Source organism: Salarias fasciatus, chromosome 16 (assembly GCF_902148845.1).
Source record: "Salarias fasciatus chromosome 16, fSalaFa1.1, whole genome shotgun sequence".
Classification (NCBI taxonomy): domain Eukaryota; kingdom Metazoa; phylum Chordata; class Actinopteri; order Blenniiformes; family Blenniidae; genus Salarias; species Salarias fasciatus.
This window is the reverse complement of record NC_043760.1, coordinates 30,460,980-30,481,327: the sequence shown is the minus strand read 5'-3', so window position 1 is coordinate 30,481,327 and position 20,348 is coordinate 30,460,980. Positions and strand designations below refer to the sequence as shown.

Genomic DNA, 20,348 nt, shown 5'->3' with positions numbered 1-20,348 from the left:
ATTGCCTTGTGTGTGTGTGTGTGTGTGTGTGTGTGTGTGTGTGTGTGTGTGTGTGTGCGTGCAGTTTGTGGTTTTACATCGGATATAACAAGTACCCTGAAAACGAGGAATGCACGTACTGCCCAGCATAGAGTCCCGAGGCCTGGTCTGAGGGCAGCTGGAGGTAGACCGTGTCGCCGGGCTGCAGCGGCAGCACGGCGCTCCCTGACGCCTGGTCCAGGAAACCCTTCTTGTACTCGTCGTACGTGTACATCACCGGCTCACTGTTCCTCATCAGCGCCACCCACACGTTGGCCCCCTTGCAGTGAACGTGGTAGGCGAAGTAATAGATGCCGGGCATGTCGCAGGTGAAGACCCCGGTCTCCGGGTTGTAGTTCTGCCGGCCGTTGTACAAGAGCTTGTCGAAGACGACCGGCGCGCCGACCGGCGGGAATGCGGTCGTCGCCACGGCGGTGAACGCCGGCATCTCCAGGCCGCTCGGGCCCATGACTTCTGCCCCGTTGCCGCCGTACTTGCCCTTCTTGGCGTAGCTTCCGGCCTTGACGCCGTCCAGGCCCGGGCCCATCTCAGACAGCACCCCCGCCATGTCAGGAGAGAAGCCAGAGGGTCCCGGGGGGCCGGGCGGCCCGGGAGGACCGGGCACACCGGGCTGTCCAGGGGGTCCTAGTGGGCCGTCTCTTCCTGGGGGTCCGGTTGGACCGGCCGGGCCCGGGTTCCCCTCAGCTGCAATCCCTGGTAGACCAGGTGGACCTTTATCTCCTTTTGGTCCAGGAGAACCCGGAGGTCCAGTTGGCCCTGCTGCTCCATCCATGCCTGGGATGCCTTTGGGACCTTGGGGTCCTGCTTCCCCTGGTGATCCGCCTTGTCCTTTTGGACCAGGAAGTCCCGGAGGACCAGGGGTTCCAGGCAGACCTTTATGGCCGTCGTCTCCCTTGGCACCGCCCGGTCCTGGTGGACCTCTTGGTCCTGGCTCACCGCGGCCCCCTGGCAGCCCATCTTTTCCTGGTGCTCCTTGAGGACCAGGAGAACCTTTGGGTCCATCGAGCCCTTTCGGTCCTCCATCTCCACAATCCCCCTTGGGACCAGGTGCACCTGTACCTCCAGAGGGTCCCACAGGGCCTGGTGGACCCGGTGGACCATTTGGGCCTGGGGGTCCTGTCATACCAGGTAGTCCTCCATGGCCTTTATCTCCTTTTGGTCCAGGAGATCCAGGTGGTCCTCCCATACCTTTGTCACCTTTTGGTCCCGGGAGTCCAGGCTTCCCAAACCCAGGCAGCCCTGGTTTTCCAGGCAAGCCTGGGGGTCCCGGATGACCTTTTCCACCAGGCATCCCTGGCTGTCCCGGTAAGCCATTCTGACCCGGTTTCCCCTGACCGGGGAGCCCCGGGGGGCCCGGCGGTCCTCCTTCACCAGGTGGCCCCCCTGGTCCTGGCTCCCCAGGATATCCTTTGTCCCCTGGCGGTCCCTGTGGACCCGGGGCTCCGTTCAACCCGGGTTTTCCAAACCCAGGCAGTCCTCTGGGCCCCGCAGGTCCCGGGGGGCCTGGGAGGCCTTTGTGACCCGGCGGTCCAGGTAGACCCAGACCCTTGTCTCCTTTGGGTCCCGGCAGTCCCGGCAGTCCGGGGAGACCTTTATGGCCGGGCTCTCCTTTGGGTCCTGGCTGGCCTGGTAGCCCCTGGACCCCCGGTTTGCCGATTCCCGGAAGTCCCGGCGGTCCCGGCGGACCTTGTGGTCCCGGCTGTCCCGCCGGCCCATCCTCTCCCCTGGTCCCCATTTCTCCTTGTGGTCCGGCGTCTCCGTTGGCCCCCGGTTTTCCCGGCAGTCCGGGCAAGCCTGGTTTCCCCACCCCAGGCACTCCAGGCGGCCCGGGAGGTCCAGGTCGCCCTGCCGGTCCTGGCTGGCCGTTCCCTGGAGGTCCAGGAGGTCCCTGAGGGCCCTCGGGTCCGGGCGGCCCAGCCGGACCCGGCTCGCCCTGGGGGATCCCTTCAGCACCGCTGGGGATCGTCTGACCTGGAAGGAACGGCGAAGAAACGATTTCAGCAAACGGCCTGGAACCGAGACGACACCATCGGACTTCCTGTCAGGTTCAGATGACGTGTCTTTGCCCGTCTTGTTTTGTGGACTCATGAACTGCCTCACCTTTGTCCTGCCCGCCGCTGTAGCCGCCTCCTTTTCGAGCAGAGTCCTTGCCCTTGTGCATGGGCAGCTGGGGCAGCTGGGGTAGCTGGGGCAGCTCCTTCCTGTAGTGGGGGTACTGCATGTAGGGCGCCTCCTTGCCGAGGTACTGCTGCTGGGGGAAGCCCTCCTTCCCCAGGCTCATGTGCTGCAGGTGCTGCCTGGGCTGGTACGGCTGAGGGTGCTGCTTGTGGCCGTAGTACGCCCCGCCGCTGACGCACGAGAGGACGGCGAGCTGGACCGGCAGCAGCAGGAGGAGGGGGGCGGGGAGGGGCGGCATGGCCAGCGCCTGCATGGACGGAAACACAAGACACGACATGGAGGAAGGCTGGAGCTGGCTTCACGTGTTTGACATCGTGTTAAAGGAATACTCCGAAGATTTTGGACCCACGCCCTTTCCCTATCACTGAGACAAACTCATAAATACCTTTTTTGTGTCTGCGCGTCCAGTGGCTGCATCCCAGCTGTTAGCATCGTAGTTAGCTTAGCTCAATTGCTGGAGGTGAATAGGAGTCAGAGCCGGACTGACAAAAGTGGACAAAATCCTCCTTCCAGTGGTCCAGGGGACGGCGTATTAGCACGTGAAGTAAATCCAAATGGTTATAAAACATTTTAAAAGATGTTTTCTTTTCAATCCGTTAAAATAACGTTTTGATACACACAGACCTGCGCATGTGCAGTGCTCCGCGGAAGGATATACCGGAGCACAGCAGTAGAAGCTATAGACTCAGTCGCTGTGCGCCAGTATATCCTTCCGCGGAGCACTATGCTTGTGCAGATCTGTGTGTATCAAAACGTTATTTAAATGGATTGAAAAGAAAACACGTCTTTTAAAATATTTTAGAACCATTCGGATTTACTTCAAGAGCTAATACGCTGTCCCGTGGACCACTGGAAGGAATATTTTGTCCACTTTCGTCAGTCCGGCTCTGAGTCCTATTGACTTCCACCAATTGAGCTAAGCTAACTACGATGCTAACAGCTGGGATCCAGTCACTGGACGCACACACCCAAAAAAAGGTATTGATGAGCTTGTCTCACTTTGTCAATGATAGGGATAGGGCGTGGGTCCAAAATCTTCGGAGTATTCCTTTAAGATACCTTATTCTGGGTGTCTTTCAATGGAGGCAGGTGGGGGCTGCACTGCCTCCCCCTGCTGGACAAATAGTGAAACTCAACAATACGCCAAGCAGCGGCTAAAATATGTCAAACTGTTAAAACCTGATCTTGTTTCATATTTAGCGGAAGCAGTCTGTTGCACTGCAGCATTCAGGGTCAGGCTGTTTTTCTTTCTTTTTTTTAATGTTGCTCATTAATGTTTGATTTTAATCGGATCAACTAATGGTTGTTTCTAATATCTGCATGTCTATTTAAATAATACAAATATATTTTAGACAATTGTTTGCAGTCTGTACTGTTAAAACTGTGCATGTGTTGCTTTTCAATACCGGTTTAGTAGAATTTATTGGTGATAACATTAACTTTGACTGAGGACTCGTAGAAACTTGTCACTGCCACTCATGCCTCTTTGCTGTGTCCCTGTAGAATCATTTTCAGAAGTTCTCCACAGGAGGGAGCCACAGTAAAATCACATGACAGCCTTCTGGATGAGAATTCACAAATCATATGAATCCCCTCTGGGCAAAGATGAATTGAGTTAACCAGAAATAATCACACTTTAATTCTAACAAAAACATGGGTTGTGGCTTTAGGTAAGTTCTGAGATGTTTTCTTGTGTTTCTTTTCCTGGCTGCTCCACTCAGCGGTCACCACAGCCAGTCACTTCCCTTCAGATCAGCCTGTCCTCTGTTTCCTCTGCAGATCCTCCACCACCCATCTGCAAGCTGCTCTTCACTCCATCCTCCCTCTCCACTCATCACATGTCCAGACAGCTTCAGCATCCAGCACAAAACTTAATAATTCACCATTACTCCTGAATACAAATATCCTGATGGGACAAACTGATAGAATGACTGAAACTCCATGACACTGCCTGAGTGTCTCACTGCAGTCTGACTGAACGAGCAGAGCGACAGCACAAAGCAAACGTTTGCGTGAACAGTCAAGGTTTCTCCTTCTTTTTTACCGGTGTGTGAGGTATTTCTGCCACCTTGGAGCCAACACACCGATGTGCTCGCCCCGCTCTACGGCAATAATGAGCATTCTTACCATTCCGGCATGACTTCAACTGAAGGACACAAAGAGAAAACCCAGCACGCTGAATAATAACATCGCCAATGACACAAAACAGCAAGGCGACGACGCAGAAGGTTCCAGATTCAAGCAGTTTAACACAGACTAGAGGGACCCGTTCGAACCAGACCCATTCGTTTCAGTCAACACTGTGAGATTCAGTGAGGACATTTCAGAGCAAACTCACTCAGTGTTCAGTGATGCTGTGACCACATATCTAATATTTCACTACAAAGTGTCCGTTTTAAACCCCCAGTAAAACCTCTCTGGTCATTGAAAGGTTTTGGTCTTGGAGAAACTTGTTTTTCTTTATATATTCTATCAGTGAGAATTTCAGCCTTCAGTGGAAGAGAGGAAGCAGATATATGAGAATAAGGGGGCCTGCAAAGGTCAAAATAGTGGTTAAGACTGATCAATGATTAATGGCGTCGTTAACCCGTCGTTATAAAAGATATCGTCGGACTGGTGCTTAATGGCATTAATGATACTGCTTTAACAGAAATACTGTGGGAATTTTTGTTTTTAAATATTTTTTTTGTCAGTATGATGCCTTTCACTCTTCCTGTCTGTTCCTCTCGTCAGGGTGTTGTATGCTGACTTCAAATTAATTAAAAATCCTTATCGATCACACTTTGGGCTGTATCGTCTCATATTGTTGTCCAATAATGTATTAAACGTGAAAAAAACACAGACTCTGAAATGTTTCCAAAGTACATAACTGTGCTCTTTAAAGACTTTCAAGATCAGCCCACAGAAAAAGAAAAGAGCTGTCCTGAATTTTACATATCTTGAAGTTTTTTCTCTCACAGATAATTTTCATTAAACACCTTTCCTTCAGAGAGAAGTCACCCTCCAGTTAAGAGCGGCGACAACACATGTTTCCTAAATTCCCCGTGCAGAGTTCAAGTCCAGACAGCTTCGTGAGAGCGACAGACGGATGTGCAGCTTTTCTAATTCACATCCTGAACCGCATCCTGGGCGGCCGCTCCGTCACCGGGTCCCCGGACGCTTCCCGCCCTTTGGCCTTTTCTCGGCCGCCTGCTGATTTTGACATGGCGGTGCCACTGTCTCCCCCAATCAGAGCCGGCCTTTGAAGGACGAGCGCCGGGTTTCCACCGCGACGGAGGCCAGACGTGCCAACGAGTCCGGAGGAATGCTGCTGACGGGCCTCACTCTCCAGAACCAGCACACACACACACACACACACACACACACACACACACCCTGTGTGCGCCTGAGGCTCGCTCGTTTCATATAATGCTTCAGTCTCTTGTTTGCTGTGTTGTCAGTGATCATTGCTGAGCAGCTGGTTCTGTTTCTCACTTCAAAATCATGAATAAAATCCAAACTCCAAATGTCTAAACACCACATGATCATCGTCAGATTAACATTTCTCCTGTTTCAAGCCCCGAAACTCATCCCAGGCAGTAGATTTTAGTGTTTTTAATTAAGATTAAATTCCACAATTGTACGATCTAAAGCCTTAAATAGACGCTAGTTAGAGGATTTCTACTTCAAAATGAGATTATTCTTTTATCATAGTCTGTAACTGTGGGACCTGTTACTCTACAGCAGCGGTGGTGAACTCCAGTCCTCGAGAGCCACAGCCCTGCATGTTTTCCATGTCTCCCTGCTTCAACACACCTGAATCCCATGAAGAATCATGGCCAAGTCCAGCAGAAAGGCTGATAACGAGCATCATTACAATCAGCTGTGTTGAAGCAGGGAGACATGGAAAACATGCAGGGCTGCGGCTCTGGAGGACTGGAGTCCGCCACCCCTGCTCTACAGCTTCATCTATTATGACACTTTGTTGTTATTGCATTTTCAAATTTTTTCACTTTAATCAATATTTTACTGACAGTTCCTGAAGAAAACCCCCCACATCCCCAGAAGACCCCTCCGAGGCGAGGCGAGGATGCAGCCAGAGGCCAGAAGAAAGAGGCGCATTGATCCAGAGGTAAAACTATTTAGAGAAACCCATCAGCAGTTCCTGGAGGACCTGCAAACCTTCAGTGGTTTTGTGATAAAGGTGCAAACTGTCGGCGACGATCTGACTGCGAGCCGGACGCCGTCGCTCTTCCTCACTTTTCAGGATTCGCCGGAAAGACGCTCACTGCACAGACTGGCGAAGATATTCAGCCTCAGATATTTTTGCAGAACATATTTTTTTCAGATTTCAGTGCAGGGATCCACTACCTGCAACCATCCTGTATCTTTCACAGCTTTCCATGTACAGAAAGACATTTGATTGGATTCTTCAATATATTGCACAGCAGACAATCTTTAAAAACGAGAAATGATTTTAAAAATTCTGTATTTTATCAACTGAGATATGCACGAAATACTACAGTGTCACCTGAACAGCACATTTCACAATCACAGCAGCAGATAGATTCATTCCATCTTTTGCAAATGTTGCAGAAAACAACTGAGTTCAACCTACAGTAGACGTGTCTTTATAAAAGCAGAGAGACACTGTGAAGAAGAAGAGAGAAACAAAACACCAGAGAACACTCCACGTGGATACAGTTTTCTTACAAAAGCGGTTTCTACAAAACACAAAGTGAAAAATATGCAGAATACTTTCTGGAAAAAGAAAGAATTAAAATGATTGCATTTGAGGAATTTGTACAATTTCAACAAAATCAATTGACAAACAGACTTTATTCTGACCTCGATGTCCTCAATTATAAAGTAATGAACAAAACGAGTGTTGAGAGAGTAAAAAAATTCTGAAAACTGTTTCATAGGCTCAGTGAAGATCAGTCTCTCTTTTAAAATATTCAAGAGGTTTAGTAAATTACCATGAACTCCAAATTTATCCAGAAAAAATTTAACCATAAAATGAGCTCAGTCATTTCTATCATCAATTTGTAAGATAAAAGTTGTGAAAACGATTCACAGAGTTGATGAAAATACTCAAATTCATGGCTTCAGTGAAAAGTAGCAACTTCTGAGTTATTTTGAGTTCTTACTTTGTGAACAGATAAAAAGTTCCACGTGCACATCCGTGTGTGTGTGTGGTATTCAACCTAAAGTCAAGAGTTAAATATTGATAACTGTTAAAATCAATGAGTTTGATTCTTTCAGTGTGACTCTGAAACATCCTGACGGAGGTTAAAATGACAAAACGTCCAGTTTGACCAAAGTGTTCAGATTTCAAAGTTAAAATAGTAAAGTATCGTTCAGATACCTGAGAAATCCACTTCTCATGTGCTCCATTTCACATTTCCGATCATCAGGAGCTTCTCGTCCTCTCAGTGGGAAATGTTCCATTTGAATAACTCAGATGATCAGAGGCAAAAAGAACCAAGCTCTGTGTTTTTCCAAGTGGCATTATAATGATCAGAGAGAGTGAGAGTCACAGATGAAGGTTTTTTATTTTATCTACCAGGATTTTGAGTTTTTTGGGTCCTGGAGGTGATTTTTTTTTTTAATGTCTTGATTTTATGTGGAAATCCTGAAGACAAATTTCCAAATTTTGTTTAACAGTAATTTGTCTGTCTCACTCGATTCATCCGAACACATAAACATGAGACGCTTCAGAAAACACGTGTGACAGTTTTACAACCCTTTAGGCGCGTCCCAGCTCAGTGTCAGTATGTGCTGAAATGTGTGTGTGTGTGTGTGTGTGTGTGTGTGTGTGTGTGTTAAAAAGGTGGGGATATTCTGACAGAACCGTGCGCCTGCAGAACAACGGCGGTCTGTTCGGCGTCCCGCAGCGACAGCGCGGTGCTGCTGATGGAAACACCTTCTGTCTCTACCTGCTTTCCTCCCTCTAGTCATTCCGCCTCGCCACAGACTCGCCAGCAAAAACCAGCAATAACCAGCAGTATCCACATGTTTTAGAACCAATTCTGCTCCAGGATCTGCTGGAGTCCGGACCGAACGAGGCCCGGCTGGGACCGACGCGCTGCTGTAAAACAGTGTGATGAAACTCTGACAAGCCGCCATATTGCGGCGGCTGCTCAACAGGAAGTAGCGACATGTTGGGTATTTTCACGCCACGCTTCCTTCACAATGGCTTGCTGTGGCCACTAAGGAAGGAAAACACACTCTACTGGTGGGTAAAAGCAGAAACACACACGTCATCACACCATAACACATCGTTCTCAGACTGAAATCGTTCCTTTGTAACGACTCGATGGAAGTAACTCCTGCGGCTTCCCTCTGGATAAATGTTTCCACAAACCGCTGTTATCCTTCAACGATTTAACCTAAAATCATCAGATAAACATAATAATGAGAAATGATCTACTGATGTACTGAGAGCACAGACTGGAGACAGGTTAAACTTATGGTTTCTGACTGTGAGGAAGTCTTACACTGTTGATTCAGCACCGGATCTCAGAGCTGGCGGTTATTTTAAATCTAGTTTTGGTACAGATATATAAAAAATAAATAAACAAAAAAAAAAATATGAAAGAATAACTTCAAATTTTCGGAACAGAATAAACAATAGAAGAAATTTAAATTCAAAGAGGAAAATTCTTCACCCGACATACAAAAACAATCATCATTTATGAGTGTTTACAGCTACTTATAATGTGTTATACCGGGTGCTTCAAGTGAAGTGTTACCAAAGTTTCCAAACTGTGTTGCAGTCCAACGCCTTGACACAGAGCGGCACTGAATCCTTCTCATCACAGACGAAGGAGCACAGAACCACAGACGGCATGTTTATTATCACGTGTTGTCTTTGACAGAGGAGACCATGTGATCAATCTGTTGATCTGGAATCACTCTGATTCACACTGAAAGTCATCATTCAAGAGTAGTTATTCAATTATACAGTAAGATAACAGATATATGATGTATTTAAATACTAATAATACTAATCCTGATCCTAACGACGGTTTTCGTGCTGTCATTGTGAGACACTGATATAGAAATTGCTTTCTCAAATATTTCAATGCATGAAATGTGTGAAATTACTTAAATTCTCTTGAAAACCTTCAGACGGAGTACTGCAGTGTTCTCTGGATGTTGAATGAAGTGTGAACGTTTACAGAGGTAGATCATGGAGCTTAAAGAAACATTTCCGATGAGTGATCGGAATCCTCGTTAGACTGGAGTTCGTCCAACAGCTGCTGAGATATTTTCCCACAACAACCAAAGCATTGACTTCACGGTCGAACCAAAGATAGAATCAAGAGTTTGCAGAAAACTGACGGAGTCCATCCTCTAAGCACCATCAGTGTTTGGATGAAAACATGTAAACTGGGTCCATATGGGAGCTACGGAGATATTTCAGTCTGGACTAGAACGACCATAAATCTGTGTCTCCAGCGAAGCCGACACACACACACACACACACACACACAGGCCCATCTAGGGGCAACGAGCGCTCCCACGGCTTCAAGCCTACAGTATACCCTGATATTCCGTTTTTATCCATGCAGTTGTCACCCGGACGGCAGCTACAGGACGGGAAACCCAGGTGGTCGAACGCACAACTTCCCCACATCTGCTGCCAGAGTGGCTCGAGGTTCGTCATCCACCATTGAGCTCAGCATGTGCTGCCAGCCCAGACGGTTCAGAAAACAAGCAGACCCAGAGCAGTCTGCTCAGTGTGTGTGTGTGTGTGTGTGTGTGTGTGTGTCGTGTAGCTGTCCTGATGTGCATCTGCTTCCCTGACTGCTTCCAGATGTGCTTTCTTTAATACATAAATGCCAGTGAATGGCTCGTCAGACGAACGCTGTGACTTCTGCTGAGTCAAGCCCGGCGCTGCTGAGGCGGGAGGCGCTGGACGCCGTTTAAATACGGCTGGAGGTCCAGGATCTGACTGCAGCTGCAGCAGCTGTGCAGCCTGACGGAGCGGCGTGGGACAGAAGGACAGCAGGTGGAGCCGTCGGCCATCTCTGCTCTTCCATCAGCTGGCAGCAAGGCAGAGAGGAGGCTTTGAACAGCTTTATATCAGTCAGACTCTAACTTAATGAAATATAGAAGAAGATTAAAAAGAATTAAAAGTCAGACTAAGACGATCTGAGGGTTTTTTTCCCAATATGACTTTTATGAGAAATGATAATAAAAAAGATAAAAATGATGAGTCCACCTGTCATTAATTCTGTTAAAACACATATTGTGGAGCTGATTTCATTGTAAATGTGATAATGGATATGTTAAAATTACAAACTAAGACATACCAGACATTTAAAATGATCATTGACTCTGTTTTAAATGAGTAAATGTGGATGATTAACTTTAAATGTTGTAACCAGCAGACATCAGACTGAGTTCAGCTGTTGAGATCATGAGGATTAATAATAAGACCACAGCCATCTATTTGTACGAGTGTTCAAATTCCATGATATGAGACACTAAAAAAGTGTGTGTGTGTGTGTGTGTGTGTGGTGGAGGGTTGAAGAGCAGCTGATTGATTGCTCTGCCCCTAGAAACACACCTGTGTTCAGAATAGCCTCAGTCACACACAAAGGCCCCACAAAAGCAAAGCGCCTAAACACACACAGGGTGGCAGATGCCAGCTGATGGATGAGACAGCCGAGCACACACTGATAAAGCGAGGCGTCACACTCCAAACTTTCCCAGCAGAGACGGGCACGGCGGCCCATCGGAGGCGTCTTTGGACGCCGGCGCTCTCGCCTCCCTCCCCTCCCGGGTCGCGGCGAGCACAGAGAAAGGTCTGTCCTGCTCCGTAAGCCTCCGTTTGTCTGTTTGGCCCTTCGGAAACATCCTGGTTCAGTGACCGGAGGTCGCGCAGTGACCTTGCAGACTGCGGTGGAGGTCAGAGGACAAGACCGCGCGTTTCTTCAAGCCGCTTCACAAACAGAGCAGCAGGGCGATCCCCAGAAACTCAGTCTGCGTTCTGCAAAGAAGAGGCGGCGCCCAAATCCCACCGAACACACTCCACGGACCGCATTCAGACGCACGCCGCCGCTCGGCCTGGGGGAAACACGGCGGTTTGTGGGCGAGCGAGGAAAACGCTGGCAGCTCCTCGGCTCCCTGAGCGCAGCTTTTATCGCACAGCACACCTTGTAAAATTAACACCTCCTCAAGCCACGCTGCAAACGCTCTCATTCAAACAAACCCCGCGCTCAAACCACAGGCGCACGCTCACACACACACACACACACACACACACACACACTGCACCAGCTGTGCAGCTAAATGACCAAACCCGCGGTGTTTACCTCCTCCCCTCTCCCTCAGCCAGCCGTCATTCTTGGTTTTCATAGCGATCCTTTGTCCCTTTGTCCCGAGCATTCCTGGAGTTAGCTGAATAATGCTCTTGGGGGGGCGTGGGGGGGGGTCAGGGGGTCTCAGTGTTGTGTGTGCACACAAACACACTCCATTTGAAAGGTTACTTTTGGTGCACGGCACCAGCTCGGGTTTAGGGTCCCATCTTGTCTTTGCACCCTTCACACTCGGAGGTCAGCTGATGGGCCACACACAGATCTCACTGCAGCCGCACACACGCTTTTCAAACTTCTATCACAGATGAAGAACAACTCAGAATGTCATTTCAACACTGGGAAATAGAACAATGTGAAACCAGAGCATCACATCCAAAGGCCCACAGTTTAGGAAGTCAGGATCAAGGTGTCACATGACCAGCATAGTTAGACTGTATCGGTGTTTTTCCTCAATACAGCTGCTGAAAAACTGATCAGCTGCGATACAGCTACAATATAGCCACATCCCGATGGGTTGGTTCTGTTAGGACCGGAGGTTCTAACAGGAAGCGGACCCCAGGGCGGTCCGGGCCGGAGAGCCGGAGCAGCTTCGGGCCTCGGCCGCTGTTTGCTCGACAGTCTCTTCTCACCAAACTGCTGCTCTTGGCCTCATCGCACACATCTGTCAGTTTGGCTCCAGCTTTCTGCACACAAGGCTTCAGACTGGGTATTTGCCCTGAGCGCAGGCGCGCTCCCAGACGGACGTGTGGTCGGGTTAGAGATGCTCCAGACACAGCTCAGGAGCGCAAAGACACTTTAAGAAATGAAGGAATGGAATTACAAAAAAACAAACTAGTCTTCAAAAAGTTAGCAAAACCTCCATATCCTGTCAAACCTCTACAACATTTCGCAGCGAATGCTTCGTTGCTGCCAATAATTTCATTATGTTTTCCAAACAACTTGCATTATAGTTAAATTTTCAGATGTGTGAAGCAGGCAGCAGTTGAATAATCACATTCATCAAGTTTTCAGGGAATCGAAGACCTAAATATTTAAAATGAACAACATGATAAAAGAGATGTAAGTATATGTGAAATAGAGGGGAGTAGATTCCAATCTTACCTTTGAGAGTGGCCGTTTAAGAGGAAATAATCACTGCAGTGAGACTCAGTGACGGAATAAAGGGCAGAAACACACAAACACACAGAGGGAACCCCAGAATATCGGCTCATAACACACACACACACCTAGTGGACACAGCTTTTTATCTACTGCAGGGTGGAGTCACCCACTGGGTGGGAGGGAGAGAGAGGGAGAGAGAGAGAGGGAGAGAGAGAGAGAGAGAGAGAGAGAGAGACTTTGGGTGAGTTGCCTACAGAGTGACTTCAACCTCCCAAAAACTTGTAGAGTAATTTATGGCGGCCTAACAAGAGGCCACGCCCCCTGCTGAGCAGCACAGAGGATGACAGCGATATGGAGGAATGTTTCCCTCGTTATTTCGGTGATACAGTGGCCACTGAGAGTCAGGAAAAGCAGAGGCGACCCGGCCGGGCGGGTTGTTTCAGATCACCTGCTGCAGCACGCCACCGGGAGAAGACCTGTGCAGCAGCCAAGGAGGCAAAAACACACCAGAGATCAGGATCAAGCATTCACAGGAGCGATACTTATTGATACCTGAACAACCACGACTGCTTTTGAATTAAGGTAGATTAAAGCTGAACATTAGAATATTTCACCTGTGTGCTCATTGATAAGACAGATCTGATAATTTGACGCAGGAAGAAACGACGAGCTCTACTTTCAGGTGCGGGCTGGATGGCGAGGGGCCACATGGCAAGGGGCCGCTTGGCGAGGGGCCGCATGGCGAGGGGCTGGATGGCGAGGGGCCGCATGGCGAGGGGCTGGATGGCGAGGGGCCGCTATGAGGCCCATTCAGACTTCATTAATGTAACAGGAAGAGAGCTGAAGCACGAGGGCAAACACACACAAGTCATTACCCCCCAGCTATCGTGTACCTTTCACACCGCAACTCAAAGTGTGTGTCTGTGCATCAGTGTGTGTGTGTGTGTGTGTGTGCATTTATGTGACGTTTGTTTGTGTGGGCGGGTCGGAAACAATTAGAAGATAAACTTAGAAGACATAAAAAGCGCATTATGCTATTTGGAGCTACATTAGATGTTCAGACGTCATGAACTCAGTCAAAATGAGTCGTTACTGCAGACTTTTACTTCTCCATCAGAGTGAAGTGATTTTCTGTTCTGCATGTTAAAAAAATAAATTCAGTAAAAATGCTGATCATCCAGAGCCACAAAATCACAGAGGAACTGCTGGAGGAGTAACAGAGCAGCCACCCATTTACACCAGTGTGTGTGTGTGTGAGCATGCACACACTCCGCGTCACACACAGAGGGACGAGGACACACTGAGGGCCTGTGTCTGGAGTCGTCCACGCAGAGGAAAGAAGACCGTCACTGCAGACTGCATGGCCACGTGTCTCGCTGCTCCAGAGACAGTTTTTCTACACAGGTGTCAGAACCGGCCTGGAAAAGTGTGTGTCGTCACACACCGACAAAGACGCTCGCAGGAAAACAGTGTTTCAGTGTTTTCCTGTGGCTGAGGACTCATCACTTTAAAGCCAAGGATGTTATTCTTTCCTCTTCGTCTCTTAACGAAGGATGATCCTCCTCACAGGACCGAGAGCAGACGTCCTGCCAAGGTCGACCGTTTTTTAATTTCACCGTCGCATCAGAAAAATTAAAGCAACAACAACTAAACGACTGCTTTAAGTCTGCTTTCAGATTTTAGTTTGGGATGAAGTGATTCAGAGAAGCCCAACGTTAATGGATTTAGAGAACATCCAGAAAAAGAAAAGGATTTGAATGAATGCAGTTTAACAGATAAACTCACCTGATGAATCCAGGCAACTGACCATAAATGTCATTTCCACTTTTCTTTCCTCGTCTCTTTGTTTAAAAGACAATTACAAAACACATCTTTTTTTATGAAAGTACAGTGTTTTATGTTGTGTTTAGATTGAAATAACAGGGCTGTGAAAGCTTTTTTCTTTGAATAGTAGTGTAGATTTTATTACATTAACAGGTTTTTGAACAATGCATTTAGAAACACTTTGCTAATTATGCGGAGTTTCACGTGTTTCAGATCATTTTATTCTTCATAAATTTGATGATTTAGGGGGAATAAACAGGATGTCCAATGGCATCAAATATACCGGGATGAAGCTTATTTGTTACAAAGAAGAAACTATCCACCAAATACAGACGTTCATACTTTTTATGAGTATTTAATTTATAGTTTATTTATGTATTCAATGTTTACTTTTAGAATAGTTTCTCTCATAATGAACTTTATGAACTTTGTTTTCATCTGTTGTTTGATTTGATGTATAGAGAAAAAACTTGATTTTTTTTTTTCCTGATCAAAATCAATGTAATGCTAAAACAAAAACTTAATACAGAAGACAAAATAAATTATTTAAACAGATTGTGAAATAGTGTTAGAATAAAATAAAGACCTGGTCCAGACCCTTCGCGTTCTGTAAAGAGGAAGAATTCACACTAAAACAGCCTCCTTGCCATGACGTGTGTGTGTGTGTGTGTGTGTGTGTGTGTGTGTGTGTGTGTGTGTGTGTGTGTGTGTGTGTGTGTGTGTGTGTGTGTGTGTGTGTGTGTGTGTGTGTGCTCCAGACAGTGCATAGGAAGGCTTTGTGTTCCCAGCAGCTGGCTCGCCTCCTCTGCACCCTGAGAAACTTTATGATGCATATTATGGATGAGATTGTCCAGAGCCCCAGAACGCAGTCACACTGGGTGTTTGTGCTTTTTCCCCTCCGTGAGCACGACTCAGAGCCCGAACACAAACACTCATTTGGCTGTGATATACTGTAAACACCCCGTTTTAACGGCGGCGCACTATCCTGATGCCGGGTGGAAATGCGCTGCTGTCAGCTGCTGTTTTGAGGACTTTTAGAGCAATCTGCACCCAGTCTGCCATTCGTCACTGTCAATCAGTCCTTCCTGGTCCCCAGCGTTCACAGACTATTATCTGAGGCCTCGGGTCTTTAAACTACAGGCGGGACAGCGGCGGCCTCGAGGTTAGAGAGGACGATTTGATCCCCATCGGTCAGGACGATCAACGTGGGAAAAATTAATTATAAATAAACTATGATCAGTTTCAAACCACCTGAACTGCCACCAGCTCGCTCTCTGTGCAACATGGCAACTGTAGATGCATTCCTAAATATTTGCCGTGCTGCCAGTTTGCATTTTACAGTCATAAAGCGTCGGCGGCGAACCCGTCGCCGCAGTAACTCGCTGTCAAGAATCTGCTCTTAACAGTGGAAAAGCTGACGTCCCGGAGTCCTCCGGCATCTCGGGATGGGTTTATGGCATCTGGGTTTGTAAGGCTTCCACATTCCTCACTCGGCACCTCTTCGCCATGAGGCAATCCTGGAATTTGCAGTGCAAACAGGGGTAAACATGGGAGAGTGTTCATGTCACCTCGTCCGCGGGGATAGGGAGCGGAGGAATTCAGCCCTGCCGGAAGCACGATGGTTCCGGTCGGAATCAGGAGGAGATCCCCGCTCATCAGGTATAGGATCTTCATTTTCCTCTCCAGGCTTGAAGACGTGGTCTGAAAGTCCGTCCCCTTCCGGCCAGATCGGCCTGATTTCACACCGAGCTAATATTTACCGCTTCATGCTGTCAGTCGGGGGGATTCGTACCGAGGCCAGCGAGTAAATCAGGTCCTCACAATGCTTCTCAACAAGCCAGTGGTCAGCGTCTTTCTTTCTACACTTTTACTGTTCTGACCTTTTACCCTCACTGGCCGGAGCCGTGAACCTTGACCGTCCTCCTCCGACCTGACAGGTCAGCCGAACATCTCCCGCACATAAACAACACACCAACACACTCCACACACTGCGGGGTGGAGAACTTATCGCTGCGTGGGTCGGGAACGCCGGTTTGGGCCTCGCTCACAGGGGAAACCAGCAGCGGGCAGCTTTCTATGAAACTCTTAACGTTCGTCTTTTCTCCTCATGTTTGTCTTTCTGTATAAGATAGCAACTCATCTGAATGATCAGAAAGACGTCTGGATCACAGGAAGACACAGTGAGTTCAGGAATCATAACCAGTAAACAGGAGTTTAGCAAAATAGCAAACCGAGCTTCATATTCAGGAGGTGGATTTTGTGTTTTCGGAGCGTTCATCTGCAGCGGTTCTTATCCATCCAGGAGCTAACTGATCAGCGTCGCCGTGGCTCGTGATACCCGGCCCTCGTCCCACACCTGCTCCCCTCAGGGTGGGTCCTCCTGGCTCCTTGCCCCCCGCCGTGGCTCCGGCCATAAATCCTGGTGTTTAAGAGTCCCCCGTGTCGCCTGAAAAATGCCCCTCTCACCACCGACGAGGCCGCCGGCTTGTTATTGAGTTTTTTAAGAAAACAAGTTGGCTGCTCACACAGTCGGGCTCCCAGGACTCGGACCGGCACCCCCCCCCTCCCTCACAGGCCCCCCCCCCCCCACCCCCGTCTGTGGGTACGAGGAGAGCCGCATTCCAATAAGGTCAGAATCCCACAGCCTTTACTGTATATCTTAATGATCGGACATCTGTCATACGTACAGGACTTGGACATGTTGGGAGATCTCCAACACTGAGACGCACACACACACACACACACACACACACACACACACACACACACACACACACACACTGGAGGCCCCTTTGCTCAGCGTTGCCGATGTTCCTTTTGGCCCTGAGACCAGTTTTGCCAAACAGTCTGAACCCTGAAGCGTCCAGCTGCGTCTTCACTCCTGCGGCGTGTTTTGGTGCCTGAGACTGAGCAGTGGGCTTGTTTGGCTTTGAGAGTTTGCTGTGAATGTCCGGCCGGCCCACACGCTCCCCCGCTCACAGCTGGCCAGCGCCCGGACAAGTCTTCGCACTGCGGTGAGGCTGCGGAGCCCCCCGATACGTGCACATGCACATGTAACACTGCGCACGTGCACGGTCTGCAGTACGTCTGCAGCGGCAGGCCGGCGGTCCGTTCCCCCCGTCAGCGGCTGTAACATTCCCGGCTCTCACCCGCAGCCATGCCAGGGTGACGAAAAGGCGGTCCAGCCAAATGAAAAACTTTACATTAACCAAAAACTGAGCAAGAAAACACTGAGTCCTACTGGACTCCATAGGAAAACTCCTCACCTTGGTTTTAGTGTTCTTGTAACAGGCATTAACGCAGCTCCACTGCATTACAAGAACATCTGAATATGGTCGTAACTTTGTTTGTTTAGATGAAACCACAGAGTTTGACATGAGAGATGTTTCTAAAGCATATACATTTAGGAAATATATATCGATGTGCAGATGACTGCACAGGGATTCACTGGTACATTTGATTTCATGCTGAGCGCATTCCATTTGGACGCACATGTCAATATCCATGAGGCTGACCTGAGTGTGTTTCCACAAAAGAAGACATTTACTTAGCCACAATCAACTAAGTTTGGATTAAAAATTCATTTATGTACAGGGGTGTGATGAGATCTCGTGCCATGAGATATCGCGAGATTAAATCAAGACGAGATTTCTCGTGTGAGTGGAAGCTGTCTCGCGGGCAGAAGGCAGAAGCTTATCAGACTGTAAACACACACCTAACAGAGCGGACCGGACAGGAAAAGGTCCGAAATGCATTTTTAAGTCAATCTTCTCAGTGTCCTGCAGAAGCTACTGGTGTTTCTTGGTTTAATAAAACTTGATCTTCTTGTGTTGCGTTTGTTTACAGAGCTCCGGGCTCCGTGTCTTCTTCTCCGGTGTATTTCTGGTAGAGTTACAGAGTTACAGCACTGCTAAAGGCCTGGCAGATGAACGGCATTGTTTTGAGTCGTTCTCATGATGTGTCTGTGGATACAGACACACTTAACCCCGGAATTATTCCTATTCCAGACAAATTTGAGCTCAAAGTTACTTTTAATCAACCAAAAAGTTTTTTTATTTTATTTTTTTATTTTATTTTTATCAGAAGTTAATAAGATGATGTGCAAGAAGCACCATTGTGGAGAAAAAAATCTCTGCTTTTATTTACGTTTGAAGAAAAAGTGGCATGTCCAGAATTATTCACACCCTTATCAATAACCGGTAGAAAAGCCTTCATTAACTATTACAGCAATAAAACTCTTCCTAGAATTACTGAGCAGCGTTTTCATGTCTCCACTGGGGTTTTTGACCATTCATTTCCAGCAATTACCTCCAACTCTTTTGTTTTAAACGTGTCCTCTGTTTAGTCCACATAGCCTGTCTCTCTAAAGAGACACCTGTCTCCAGGGGACGGCTCTGCTGGGATTTTAGAGTGTCCCCTCATTAGACCTGTCCACAAAATGCACCTGTAAAATAGCTTTCTTTTTAAATAAATATTGATATCAGACAGTGCGCTGAATAAATCTACTGTTTCAGAAAATACAGACAGAAATACAGCCACAGGAAGATGCACAAGTTTAATATTTTGAGAGCAGACTGGAGGGATGCGGCTCTCTCGTCTGCTCCTTCTATCTGTGACCGTAGTCGAGCCGCTCGCCACACAGTTTTCTTTCGAAGTGCCAGTCAATTTTACAAGCATGTCTTTCATGAAATCTTGAGAAAACACACATTTTCACGAAAATATAATAAAGCCACCAGCTGTGTCAAACGGTTTCATCCAGTTCTAGGAATTTCATACTTTATTCATGAAACAGGTCGTTAAAGGAGTGAAAAGACTCTGTGATCACAAGTTAACCTTATCTGAACTCTAAATGCAGCATGAAATCAGCATTTTCATAACACTGTGAAATGTCGTGGTGATAGAAATCAGAATATTCCCTCTGGTGAGGATGAATAAATATTTATGGCCTTCATGGTTTCACCAGGGTCAGAGGCATTTTACACAACGGCACGACATGAACAACTTCACGTCTGTGAAACCTCATTTCTTCACCCTCTCTCTATTGTTTTGAAGAAATCTCGATGCTCACATGCACTGAGCTTCCCGAACACACCGGGGTCACACAGCCTCACTCCCCCATCGCACCGTGGTACGAGCGCTCGGATGATGGATCGGAGGGACGGCTCAGGTGGAGACGGGCTGTCTGTGGACACTCCTGCTTGTCCTGCAGACACATCTGGAGAGTGTGGGAGAAGCAAGTGAGCGATGAACACACACTTCCAGCTGGGTCACGAGTACAAGGTCAGACGCTCATCCTCACAATCTGCTGACTTTTTATTGTCTTGAATTCATTTTTTTCTCTACATATCAGTCAGTGTCGTTACATGAAGCCATTAATGGTTGAAGCATCAAACCTTCCCTTCTTATTGACCGTAAATGCAGCAGTGGTGCATATTTGTTTTTCCTCCACACAGATTTGTAGTTCTTAACATGTAAAGATTCATCGAGTGTCACGTTTAAGCACACACACTCAGACAAATGGACTTCACAGGTCTACCTGTTTAACGCTGGCCTCGTGTGAGTAATAGTTTTCATAGCTCTGTGCCAATTCTTACACACCGTTTTTAGCCCCAGCACCCCTCAATCTGATTTATTAACTGTTTGCCTGACTGCGACGAGGATGTTCTGTCTGTAAAAGCTGAGATCAGTGAGAAACCACCGCAGTTTCAATATTTAACCCCTTCATTTCAACATGCTTCAGCACAAAATAAATGTATGTTTTTCTGTATTCTTTATCGCTTTATTTGGTGCATGTTCTGGAGAGTCTGGACAGAATGCTCAATGTGCTGCATAGTTTTGCATCTTGTGCACGAGTTTCAACAAGTTGCATGACCATCGGAGAGCAGATCTCATTACGAT

General features: G+C 47.7%; 1 protein-coding gene across 1 annotated transcript; it reads right to left on the bottom strand.

Annotated features, from left to right (window-relative positions):
* Positions 1 to 73: 73 nt before the first annotated feature.
* Positions 74 to 13,396, bottom strand: col8a1a (collagen, type VIII, alpha 1a). Its single transcript, XM_030111250.1, has 4 exons — positions 13,303 to 13,396; positions 12,155 to 12,240; positions 2,140 to 2,464; positions 74 to 2,010 (listed from the first exon to the last, which is right to left on the bottom strand). The coding sequence occupies exons 1-4, from the start codon at positions 13,394 to 13,396 to the stop codon at positions 74 to 76; spliced, it is 2,442 nt and encodes an 813-aa protein (XP_029967110.1).
* Between the last annotated feature and the right edge of the window lie 6,952 nt (positions 13,397 to 20,348).